The sequence below is a fragment of the Galeopterus variegatus genome, unplaced genomic scaffold (genome assembly GCF_000696425.1).
Source record: "Galeopterus variegatus unplaced genomic scaffold, G_variegatus-3.0.2 Scaffold700, whole genome shotgun sequence".
In the NCBI taxonomy this organism is placed as follows: Eukaryota; Metazoa; Chordata; class Mammalia; order Dermoptera; family Cynocephalidae; genus Galeopterus; species Galeopterus variegatus.
In genome coordinates this window covers 447,312-460,519 of record NW_007726811.1, presented here as the reverse complement: position 1 = coordinate 460,519, position 13,208 = coordinate 447,312, and the positions used below count along the sequence as shown (strand labels likewise).

At 40.5% G+C, this 13,208-nt stretch overlaps 1 protein-coding gene across 1 annotated transcript in view; it reads right to left on the bottom strand.

Annotated features, from left to right (window-relative positions):
- ENPP6 (ectonucleotide pyrophosphatase/phosphodiesterase 6) overlaps positions 1-13,208 on the bottom strand; it is a 132,133-nt gene that overhangs the window by 77,232 nt on the left and 41,693 nt on the right. The window contains exon 2 of the mRNA XM_008571538.1: positions 644-823. Coding sequence (XP_008569760.1) covers positions 644-823 — 180 coding nt within the window. The remainder of the gene's footprint in view (positions 1-643; positions 824-13,208) is intronic.

Genomic DNA, 13,208 nt, shown 5'->3' with positions numbered 1-13,208 from the left:
TGAATGGAAAAGTCAGATTGCCCAAGGAATGAATCCCATCAGTAGGAAGACAGCAGTAAGTTGATCATTTTGTTAACACTGAACCTTATTATCCTTAATGAAAGATTTTCAACTGCCAACATGAGCGTACCCTGAGAACTTCTCACAGCAGCCAGGACAGTTTGCACGATTACTTATCTTATTGCAATAAAATAAGTTAGTTTCCCATTGATCTGGGATGTCCTATTACAAAAGGTACTTTATTTAATGCACTACCAAAAAATCGTCAGTGCTTTGAATCCTCTTTTCAATAGTGTAGAGAGGCTTGAAAATCTGTAGAAATAGTACACCAAATTCTTTTGTAAAGCGAATAAGCATTCTATAATTTATCTCTGCTGTATATCCAAAATTTTGCACATAAGAGCATGATATTCTGTAACAGTATTGCTGAACCAAAGGAATCAGTAAAGGGCATTGTGTCTGGTCTGATGTTAGAGAATTCAAAACAAAAGTCTTAAAAACATGCCCATAAGACATATTTCTAAAATTTTCCAAACTACGGCTTGGTCTTTGAACAGTAACTTTGCGTTGGTTGTCCTTGGAGCCTCTCCATGGTGTTTCAAAAATTGGAAGGTTGGAGGGGCCTGGCTATCAACACACTCACCTGGCCAGTAGTACATGTAGACTCTTCTTTTGGCCTTGGTCAGCGTGACCCACAGAGGTTCTGATCCATTCCACCAGAGAGGCATCAGGCTGTCTCTGTTGACACCAATATCAAAGGACTTGTTGGTGCTGGGGTCCCACATATAGTTCCCAATCATCTGATGAACCTCACAGTGGCGGCCTACATTAATGAGAACACAGAGCTGTCAGTTAACTGTACTGATCGTTTTCATTTTTGTCTTTGTTTTCTGATTATAAAAGCGATTCATGCTTATGTAAGAAATACATGCTTTGGATTTTTTTTATTATTATAGATATTTCTTCTTTCTTAGACTGTAACGTAAAGGCAAATAATCCAATGAGATGTCCACTCATTGACTGAGAGTGGGGTCATTTTGAATGAATGTAACCTGTCAAGTCTGAATTGTTTTAAATAATACCGAGGACTTTGTGTGCAGAGTTTGTGCCACTGTTCATGGCTTGAAGTCTAAATATGAATCAGTATGGAAATCAGTGAATTCCCATGAGACTTGGGTTAGGTTCTCACCCCAGAGCTCTCTCTGTACCCCTTCCAAACCCTCCTTCCACAGATCAGGAATCTAGCTGTTAGGGAATTTATTCTCTCCTTTCTCAGATAAGAGGAGTTGTTGCTTCAGCCCTGAACAATGATCCAACCTGTGACATTGGAAACAGAACGGTGAAAAATAGATTCAACTTTGACAAACAAAGCAAGAAAACAACTCTCCAAATGGAGTGTTATATAGAAATGAGGGTGGTTCTGCTGGGCACAGCTTAAGTCCCAGAAGAGAAGCCAGAAGTGAAAGACACAAGTGCTTGGACTCTTTTGAAACATTAGGCTTAAATTATTTATTTTGGAGCAATCTGTTACATCTTTAAAGTAAAAATAACAAAAACATTGGCAAGTGCATAAAAAAAATTGCTGCAATTTTAGAGAGTGTCATTTGGCACCAGAATGAAACATGCTTCACTGAGCTTCCTAAGTGTGTTTAATCAAAGTGGCTTTTTTGTTGTTTGTTTGCTGTTTTTATTTCTTCTTACCCCACCCCCCCACCCCCCCACACACACACCTTATTTTTAACCAAAAACAAAGAGAAACCACATAATACAATTTTGAAAATTTGGACACCAAAAATATCAGAAAAGAAAACCTTTTTATTTCCTTACAGAAAACAAGGCATTACACAAACTATGCTTTGAATTTAAAGCCCAGAGATCCAAACAAAATGGTTTTTACCAAAGCTGTAGGGTTATTTTTCTAATCTTGACCAAAGCTTTCACCTGTGGACTAATAAAATTTAAAAAGAAAATAAAGTAAAATCATTGAGCAATTTCTCTAATGTTTAAGAACTTATTTTTATTTATTCCTTCAGTTAACATTTACTAGATGCTCTTATACATATAGTCCTATAAACTCGACATTGTGATAGGTGTAGAGATTCTAATCTGAATACATGTGGTCCCTGTCCCCACGTGGCTGGTAATGTAACACTCAACAGAGGGTCCTCGGCATGAGAGAGACAGACCTCCTGGGGCTGGGGCTAAGGAGGGGACCAGGTTGCTGCTGCAACTAGAGAATCCTAAGAATCCTCACTCCCCCGTTGATGAGCATAATTCCTAGCATGTCCTAACTGACTCATTAAAAGTAAGGGGAGACTTCTTATTGGTTCAACTATATTATCTTTTTTACTATATGAAAATTTAATAATATTAAGGGAGCCCCTCTTATGAGTAAAAGTTTTAATCTATTTCTTTTATTCAAAATAATGCATTCCGTATCAAAAATGTTTATCATCTTTATGATGCTCACTCACCTTTTTTACAAGGCAAGATGATCATATTATCCATTGGAAAATGTTTCCTTTACAGGGAGTCTTTCCCTGTACACACTCTCTAATGTCTCCGCAAGGGCAGGGAGGGTATCTCGCCTGGAGCTGGTGTGCACAGAAACTGAGGGAGGGCATGACATTGGAAAGGGGGGTGAAAAGCATGACTGAGGTCAGTTACCAAAGAAGAGCCTCTAACTGAATTGCTAGGAAAGGACTGGAAGGGCTAGGGATATCAGATATGGAAATAATAGGGACGGATACCAAGTAGGAGGGGTGTAGGGGTCTCCGCTTTCAAGTTTGAACTGTTTGGACCATTTTAAACAAAATGCATGAAATCCAGATATAAGTGGGGGCCTCACGTGGATGCAGTTTTCACAAGGTGCTGCATTCAAAGAAGCATGAAGCAACAAAAAATAATTTTTAAAGTACTTATAATCTGTGCTTGTATATGTCAGAAACCCAACAATATCATTTGGTAACTTTTCTTCTTCTTTCCAACACTCATGCTCAGTACTCTAGACCCCAAAGTGCCCAGACTCTCTCACCCTCCATGCTCTCTGCTCTCTGGGTAGATTATAAGGAGCCTCCTGCGGATCGTAGAGCTGTTGTATGACTGGATTGTGCACCCATGGGAGTGTGTGCATGTGTGTGCATGTGCGTGTGTGTGAGAGAGAGAGACAGAAAGAGAAAGAACATTCTCCCAGAGAATTTCTGTAGGGTCAGCTCTTTCAACAGAAAAGTCACCCTAGACTCCTACTTAGAAAGATGATTTTATTCTTTTGGTGGGTTGAACTGATGGGCCTTGAATTGAAATGGGAGGGTGTATTTTTCAGGCTTAATGCAGACGTTGTGCTGTCCCAGGGGCTTCCTTTGTTCCAGGAAGAGCTGCCTTTTCTGGAATCTGGCAGAAGGAGTGTGCTCCCAGTCTGGTCTCATTGTCTGCTCCAAATCTTCTCTCCTGGCTGTGCTGATTTTCCTTCTCATGAATATAGGAAGGCTGGTGATCTGCTTGTCACAGTCTAGGTCTGCTCTTATGCAAGCTGATTTCCTTACCTACCCTATTTCTCTCTTGCTCTTTCATGTTTATTGCCTGGGTAAAAGTGGTGGCTGAAAGAACAGAACAGAACAGAACAGAACATAATGTACTGGCTTCTGCAGCCCACAAGCCCTCATCTCCATATTCCTGCCTGACCCGTATCTATTTTTATACATCTGTAACTCTTGATTTTTCTCTGGTTTGTGCTTTCCACAAAGCTCCACAGGGCTTTGCTGTGCTTTGACTATTTGGACTCTCTGCTTTAGTAGAAACTTTTCTGACATCCTCACAAACCACAAATCTCAGGTGATTTTCAGGTATGATGTAAGGACTATCTTCTTCCACTCCTCCCCTCTCCAGTGACAGTTCTGTGGGGCTTTGAAACTTGTGCTTGCCTTTGTCTGAGAGAGGTCATGGGATAGGTCTCATCCTCAGAACTGTTCTGTGAAAGGGGCAGGATATGGCACCTTCATTTTTCATTTCCCCAAAGTCTTATTTAAGTGTGTTCTGATGTGATGACCATCACAGAAGGTTTTTAGCATGCAGCCATAGACCTCTGCACCACATTACATGTTTCCAAGCATCTCAGAAATGGCTGGCCTTCACATCACTTGAGAAGTTAGAGGATCTGTCCATCTTATCTGTAACTGATGGTCACAAAGACTTTTTCCTTGGCCAAGCTTTAATTCACCTCATCTGAACCCTCTGCTCAACTAGACCCAACCTTGGCCTTTCTTCTCTGTCCTTGTAGAGTCTCGTTTCAGCAAGAATCCTACTAAGTCAGTTTAGTGAAAATCTTCCACTTTTGACCACCCCCAACATCTTACCCCCCTTCAGCAAGAGTTCGGTTGAGTCAGTCTAGCCAGAATCCCCTTTACCCCTGATGTTTCCTCTGAGTAATCTTCCATCCACTGACCCGCTTCCTTCTCTGTCCTTGTAGAGTCTCGTTTCAGCAACAATCCTACTAAGTCAGTTTAGTGAAAATCTTCCACTTTTGACCACCCCCAACATCTTACCCCCTTTCAGCAAGAGTTCGGTTGAGTCGGTCTAGCCAGAATCCCCTTTACCCCTGATGTTTCCTCTGAGTAATCTTCCATCCACTGACCCCACTGTGCTCCTTCGCTATAAGTCCCCACTTGTCCTTGTTGTATTTGGAGTCCAGCCCAATTTCTCTCCCTCACTGCAAGATCCCATTGCAGTGGTCCCTGCACCTACCACAATGATTCGCTCTTGAATAAAGTCTGCCTCACCTTGTGTGTGTGTGTGTGTGTGTGTGTGTGTGTGTGTGTGTGGCTGGCCAGTACAGGGATCCAAACCCTTGATCTTTGCTGTTATAATGCCTTACCATCTTTAATAAACATCACAATTTTTCTTTAACAATGGACACCTGTACCCTTGACCTTTGGTGTTATAATGCCTTACCATCTTTAATAAACATCACAATTTTTCTTTAACAATGGACACCTGTAAGTTTGCTACTGCTTAGTTTTCAATCTGTCTTAATTTGTTTTCTCATTATTTTCACACAGTAAATGTTAATTCCTTTTATAGTTCCTTATTTCATTTATTTTGTTTTTCATTCATTCAAAATGCATTCGTCAAATAATTTTAACATGCTAGGCATATAAAGATTGAAAGATATGGTTCCCAGTCTTTTACTGGCTCACAGCCTGGTATTGACAACAGTATGATACAGTGGTTAAGGGAAAAGGTCTTGGAGTCAGATCACATAGGTTCTATACAAGCTCTATTACTAACCATGTGCATGACCTTGGACAAGTAGCTTAGACTCTCTGAAGCTTCAATTTCCTCATCTGAGTAATGGGAATGATACTAGTTATTTTGAGATATATAGATGTGTAGTTCTCTCCTTGCATGGCAATGTGGAACCATAAAAACAACCATGCAAGCTGAAAGCATGCAACGCTATCTTATAATCAGTGGGGAAAATTAGAATTGTTCCATGACCTTTAAAAATTTTTGTCAAAATATTGAAAATTCTGTTACTGTCAGTTAAAACTGTATAGGAAAAATAAAGAATATAGTAAAACTATCATTTATTAGTCTATTATAATTTAAAACAGAAACATCGAGAACTAAGGAGTTTTATTCCTTTGTAAAAATACTTATCAAGAATAGTGTGAACAGTGCTTGCCTTCTTCTAGAGGTCGACCACACTGTGAGTAAGCATCTTTCTGATGCCTTGGCAAATCATCATACCCTTTCTCAGTTTAGATCGGCTTCCAACATTTTATCCTTTGTGCTTTCAATGTTATGAAATACCTCCAAGAGTCCCTTTAATGTGAACGTTTTTGCTGGTGGCACATCTCATTCTGTTTGCCACAACCACTTTCCTAATTTATATAAATAAGTTTGCTTTCATTAAATTCCTCTGGCTGCATACCTAGTTTCTCAAAGGATGCCACTGTCAAGGTTTGCATGGTCAACTATTCCTTCTATAATCCCATTTGCACTGATTCGAATGTAGTAAAAGTTTCTGCCATCCTGCACACCTATCACTTCACTGTTACTCTCTGCCATGATGCTTGAATGTATTTAGTTGCATGTTTCATGTTATATTTCTTTCAAAACTCAGCTAAAAAATTAGCATTATCTCCCATTGTAGCAGCCATAGCCTGTTCGAGAGTACACCTACAATAACAGACTTTAAAAGTTGAAATGACTCCTTGGCCCATTTGCTGGATTAGTGAAGCTGCTTTTGTAGAAAACAAGCAAATTTTCATATATTCATTCAAGTGCCCAAGAGAATCAGGGTGACCAGGAGCTATCCAACAATAGCAATGCATTAAAAGATAAATTACATGGGTTTATCACTGGGAGACAATGAGGCAACACAACTACCTGTTTTGCTGTCTGTGCATAAGCTAAATAATAGATGAGCAGCAACCAATCACTAGCAGACTTTGAAAGAAGTCACATGATTGGTCACTGATCATGATATACATTTGTTATTTAAATAGGAATTTATGGACTGAGGAGCTAACAGTAAACCTTATAGTTTATGCTATGATAACTACAGTTAGGATGGCATATTTATTTTAGTTAATATACTATGGTAATAGAAATTTGAATTATGTTGTTGGAGAACTGGTATTATTTAACTAAACTGTGGTAACTGAATTTTGTGCATATCTGAACTGTGCAAAGCGGGAAGTGTGTGTGTGTGTGTGTGTGTGTACATATGCATATACATGGCACATTGTAAGCACTGTTAATATTAACTTATTATATTATTATTATTAAGGGAGAGCCTCACACAAACAAATGTAATCTAGAGGTCAATTGCAGCTTTCTCTCTTGAGCTCTCCATCTGATTGGTTTCAACCCTATTTCCACCAATGTTTTTGCAACTCCACAGGAGGCTCATATATTGCATCATCTCTACCTCTAGACACTTGCTTCCATAATAAGAGGGTACTTCAAAAGGCCTGTGAAAAAATAGAATTGAAAGATAATACAAATCTTTCTATGAACTTTTTGAAGTACCCTCCTTTATGGCATTAGAAATGAAGCTCATCCCTGTCCTATATTACACAAAGGAGCTGCCTTACAAAGATATTTATGAGTGGAGTGAACTTTACTGGGGATTCAGTGGGGTGAGGGGGGAAAGATGGAGAGCAATGCAAAGAACTCCAAATTGAATATCAGATGTCCAAGTTCTTAAAACTCCTGTCAGCTACCCCCACCAGACTTTCTCCTGGACCCCTTACTCTGAAGGTCCCAGCCTTGTACATCTTACTGATTCATCTCTTTTCGGTTTTCTGACCCATAGCACCCACCTCCAAAATTTCTCTCCAAGCTTCAAAGTTTTCTGAAAGCAATGCAGCCCTCCAGAGCTCCCGCTCAACTCATAAATTTGCATAGCTCATAGAATGCTGGGGGGAAAAAAAAGGAAGGAAGGAAAGAAGGGAGGAAAGGAGAAAAAAGGGAGGGAGGAAAGAAGGAAGAAAAAAGAGAGAACGTGTTTCTTTGAACAGGAGCCACCCACTTTAGAAGGCCATTGTAGTTAGGGTTGCCTGGTTTATTTTAACAAAAAAGAAAGAAGGAAGGAAGGAAGGAAAGGAAAGGAAAAACAAAAATATATAGAATTCCCAGTAAATTTGAATTTCAGGCAAACAACGATTTTTCTTTTACTATAAGTATGTCCCAAATAATCCATGCAATATACTTATGCTAAAAAAATTATTTGTTATTTACCTAAAATCCAAATTTAACTGGATGTCCTATATTTTATCTGGCAACCCTAACTGTAGCTATAAAAAGCATGGATATACTTATGCTAAAAAAATTATTTGTTATTTACCTAAAATTCAAATTTAACTGGATGTCCTATATTTTATCTGGCAACCCTAACTGTAGCTATAAAAAGCATGCTTTATTTTTTCCTATTTCACAGTAACAGCAAAATATGAGAAGAGGAATCAGTAGGTGTGCACAGAAAGAGCGGTGGCAACGAAGAGTGACAAGAAGCCATGTCAGCCTGGAAGAGTCAGGGAAGGGCTCTCAGAGGAGCTGGGACTTGGGGACAGGTAGGGCTCATCCAGGCACAGAGAGCTCTCCAGACAGAGGTGGTGGTACGTGTAAAGGGATGAAGGGATGAGAGGGTGGATATTTCTTACGCAGGTAAAATGAAGAATTTCACTTTTCATCATGCTTAATGTTCACTTTCTGATTTTAAGTAAATTTGTTTCAATAGCAGACATTTAAAACATGTAAAAACAAAAGTAACTATTCTTTTGACTCAAGTCTGAAGCTCCACATTGTACCACTCTAATTAATTTCATGTTTCATATGTAAATACCTATTTGTATCTCCTAACTCTTAACCTGTAATAGAATGCAACTTTTAAATATGAAATTCTACGTTAAAATAGAAAGAATCTTCTAGAAAAATAAAAAAGGAAGGTGAGATGCTTTTAATGATACACTGTGTCAGCACAATTCAAGACAGTCATAGCTTGACTCCATCAAGGTCCTGGCGACATACAGACTGCACAGAGTTTAACTGAGGGGCTCTTCACAGTGGTGTGGGCAGCGTTGAGGGGGGCAGTGGAGACGTACCCAGGCTTGGTGATAGCAGGAGCCATTACCACCCAACCTCCCCTCCCTGAGGGTGGAAGAGCCAGGAGAGGACATGTGGACAGCAGGACACCACCATCCGGCTGAGGCCACCCATCAAGGACAAGGCTCAGGCAGGCTAGAGAAGGCAGAGGGGACAGACGACCAGAGAGCATCCTGCACAATGGCCAAACACGATCACGTGCATCACTGGCAGAGGGATCCTCAACTCAACATCAGAGGCCACGTGAGCAGAGTGTCACCTGAACAGGGACTTGTGAACCTTGATGGCACCATACACATCTTAGAAATAGAAGGGACTTCAGGTGACTTCCTGGTCTAATCCTCCACCTGTAATTTTAGAGGTAAGGAATAACTCTTGGCATTTTACATATATTAGGTGGAAAAATGTTGAATATATTTGCCCAAGGCCACAATTCTAATAAATATAGATGGAGAGGAGGGGCAAAAAGAACGGAAGTGGCTTGAACCTTGATATATATATCCTGCCTTTTAATATAATGTTCTTTGTGCTTTGTGTTTCATGACCTTAATAGATCTAGTGGTTATATTTGTACTCTGGAACATAAAACATGCTTATTTCAAGATAAAACCTGTTAGCTTTTTTTTTTAACCGTTTTATTTATGTTTCCAAACTTAAGAGTACATGCAGAAAAACAACTGCGTAGCTGATTATATCACTGAACAATCAGTTTCCACAGCCAAAGAGAAATTTCGTAGTTACACAAACTTTCTTAATTCCTGGTGTATGGTCACCTTTAGAAAGTGATATTAATCTTCAATTTCTAAAGCCATTCATTTCGTTTTTCTGAGGTCCGTGCATATTTCCATTCAATGATTATGGCTGTGTCTACTAGATATCAAAACAGCTGGTTGAAAAGAGAAAATGAGGTTATATTTTAGGCACATCAATTTAGTCAAAACATGGTGATAGAGATACAAGTTACAAAATACTAGTAAGAATCTTGGAAATTATTCTTTTATAACATATAAGCATTTGCCCAGAGGCAGCATTAAGTGAATTCTGAGTCCAGAGTTGCAGGCAGGCCTCTGGGGCCACCCCCTGGAAGTCTGGGCTATAACCGTGTGTCAGGCATACTGAACCCTCTTCTGGGTGATCTGTCCCACTCTGGGAGAGGAGGGTACAGTGGGGAGATGACAAGCATGTGATCAGAAGACCAGGTTGGGTAAGGATCTTCCTATTTTCTAGCTAAAGGAATTGACACTAATCCTTAACTTCTCATAGCCTCACTTTTTCCATCTCTAAAATGGGAATACTAATACTTCTCTGGCTAGAATGTAGTAAGTGTTAAAAATAAAAGTAGCTAATATCTGTGTAATACTTGCTGTGTTCCAGGTATTGTTCTAAGTGCACCTGTTATAGGTTGAATTGTGTCTCCCCCAAAAAGATATGTTGAAGTCCCAACCCCTAGTGCCTCAGAGTGTGACCTTATTTGTAAATTGGGTTTTTACAGGTGTCATCAAGTTAAAATGAGGTCATTAGAGTGGGCCTTAACCCAACATAACTGGTGTCCTCATAAAAAGGGGAAATTTGGACACAGTGTACAGAGGGAAGAGATGTGAAGAGACACAGGGAGAAGGTGACCGTTCACAAGCCAAAGAACAGCTGGAAGACAAGGAAGAAACTTCCCCTAGAGACTTCACAGGGGCCATGACCCTGCCATCACCTTGATTTCTAACTTCTGACCTCCAGAATTGTCAGATAATAAATTTCTATTGTTCTAAGCCATCCAATTTGTGGTACTTTGTCTCAGCAGCCCTAGGAAACTAATACAGCATTTAATCTTCACATTAGCCCTAAGGGATAAGCACTATTTTTAACCCCACTTTACAGGCCCAGAGAAGGTGACTTGCCTAAAGTTTCATGCCAGCAGGTGCAGAGGAGCCAGGATTCAAACTGAGGCAGCCTGGATCCAGAGTCCTCCCTCTAGCCACTATGATTACTAACACTCGTTCAACAACATACGATCTAGCACTTGGTACAGTTTCCAGCACTTAATAAGCCCACAAGAAAAGGGAGCTGCTGCCGTCGTTATGCTTGCATGTTATGCAATGTGTAAAGCTTCCAACTTTAAGAACAGGATGATTTCAGGGGAACACGTCAGTCCAGGCAGAAGGTCCCCGGAATCGGGCTACTCAAGAAGCACTTTACCTGGGGCAATCCGTGGGTGGATGAGAGGCTGAATTGGACTCTGGAGCAGTGAAAGTAATAGCCTGAGGCCAAAGGCATAAGCCAATTTGACAGGTGTTTATTGAACAGTTTAGTAAGAATAGTTACCAGTACTCGGCCATCTCTCGTATATCTGGAATGAGGTGTTTTGCATTTGCATTTTAGTCCTTAACATAACTCTGGGAGGTAGATAACATCCTCATTTTGCAGGTGACAGAACTAAGGCTCAAAGCAGCACAGTGACGAGGCTGGGGCCACGCAGCCGCAGCCGGTGAGAGGGTAGAGCCCCATCCACAGCCAGGTCTCTGACTCTGTATCTGTACCCTTCCCGGCACCAGCACCTCTCCCCACCAGCCACCGTGTGGCCTCATCGGTTCACCAAAGGCTTGGCCATTTTAATAGAAACTGTCTCCTAAATTAGGCCTGATTCTGAGACTCCAGCAAAGTAACCACACAGAGGTACACAGATCTCCAGAATGCCAGACATACCCTTAATCTCTTGCAATCAGCTCCCATGCACAAACATTACTGTAAATATCTCTAAAGAAGGGAATGCTGTCAGACAAGGGATTCTAACAAAGGAGACAGAAATCTTAGGTTTTCCCTCCCTCTGGAAACTGTCCAGCTATGGAAAGAGGCTCCCAAAGTTCTGAAATCCAGGCTTCTCAAGTTAATGGGTGCATTTTAGAGCCTGAACATATATACATCACCTCAAATTGACAGGACTCCGAGAAGTAACTTTATATACCCGACTCAGAGCCAGACAGCCTGAGAACGTTAAGTCAGACTTTCCCGCTACTAGACTCCTCTCTGTACTTCTCCTTGAGCATTTGGAAAGTCTAAAGATGAGTTGAAACCCTGTATAGATTAGTGAATTTTCAAATAACTACTCTACACCCAAGAGACTTGAAAGAATTAACAATGCATCACTCCAAGTACCTAATTCACAAATCGAAATTTGCTTTGCAGATCACCTCTGTTGGGAACTACGTTTTATTTTCTTCACTTGTTCAAAGACAGACTTTGGTATGTTAAAGAAGTGGTTTTTCAAATGAAATATGCAAGATTGAGTTGAAAGAAAAGCTCACAATTTGCACATCTTTAAAAGCAACTACTGAGGTATGTGCCAGACAGTCACCATTAGAGTCTGAGTCACAAATATTGCAAGACCGAGATAACAGGCTTTGATTACAGTGTGAAGTGTAGGGACTACAACCAAAATAACCCTAAAATGTTAAAAGGGGAGATATATTTGATTACGAACATTCATGCTAATAGTTTTGAGGTCACTGGACTTTAAAAATGCCCTGTTTTATTTTTCAGCACTGCCCACTAGCTTGGTGCAATTATTTAGCAAGTAGAATGCATGAAAAAAGAAACAAAAATTATTTTCCTACATAAGGACAAAAATGTAACTTTTGGAGTTTTTACTGAAATACTTTTTACTTTTGGAAAGCTATTTTTTATGAAAACTTAATGAAATTTTCAGATAATTCCATCCCTCCTTACCTCTGTGCAAAGATGGAAAAGAGCTGAATTACTGCATTTAAAATGGAATCTCTTTTTAGACACACTCCCATTTTATTCCATTCTTTTAGGGGCTTCTCAAAGGATGGTAGAAGTTTGGGGAGAGAAACTTCTTATTTGGGGCATTGACACTTCCATATGTGAAATTCAGTTAACACCTCTGTCCTGAAGCACCTCCATCCCCTTGCTAGTGATAAAGCTTCCATCTTCCTCATGCACTTAGCTACCCTCCTCTGCCCCCTCGTGACCTCAGGTTGGCTGCTCTCCTCGCACTAGTGGGGGGCGGCGACTTTGGCAAAAAAACAGGCTTTAGCCCTTCTTGTGCTGTCTGCCTGCAGGGGCTGGGAGTCCCTTTTTTGCATTCTCTTCCCATAAACTCACCCAGGACAGGAATTCTCATGTCTGGGGTGGAGGGACTGCTCTAGTTCTCCAGCTGCTACACCTGTGTCTGGGGCAGGGGTTGGGGGTAAGGATGGGCAGTTTAGTTCAGTCAAATAAAGGCACTTTTAGGTCTTGGATCCAAGTGTGTCTGGGGCAGGGGTGGGGGGTAAGGATGGGCAGTTTAGTTCAGTCAAATAAAGGCACTTTTAGGTCTTGGATCCAAGCCATTTTCTCTGGTCTAGCTTTGCAATTGGTGTTGAACCTGGAATGGCCAATGGCTGATCTCTAACAAAAGGGATCAGATACTAAAATATTGCTGGATCAACCATTAATGATAGAGATTGGTAGAGAATGGTCAGACTCAGCTGTCTAGGAGTGTGAAATAATCAGCAGCTTCTATGGCTCAATCTAGTGTGAACCAACCACTTGATCAAACTTCCCCCCTCTCTCTCTTTTTTTTAAAAAGCCTCCCAAGTCACAGGAGT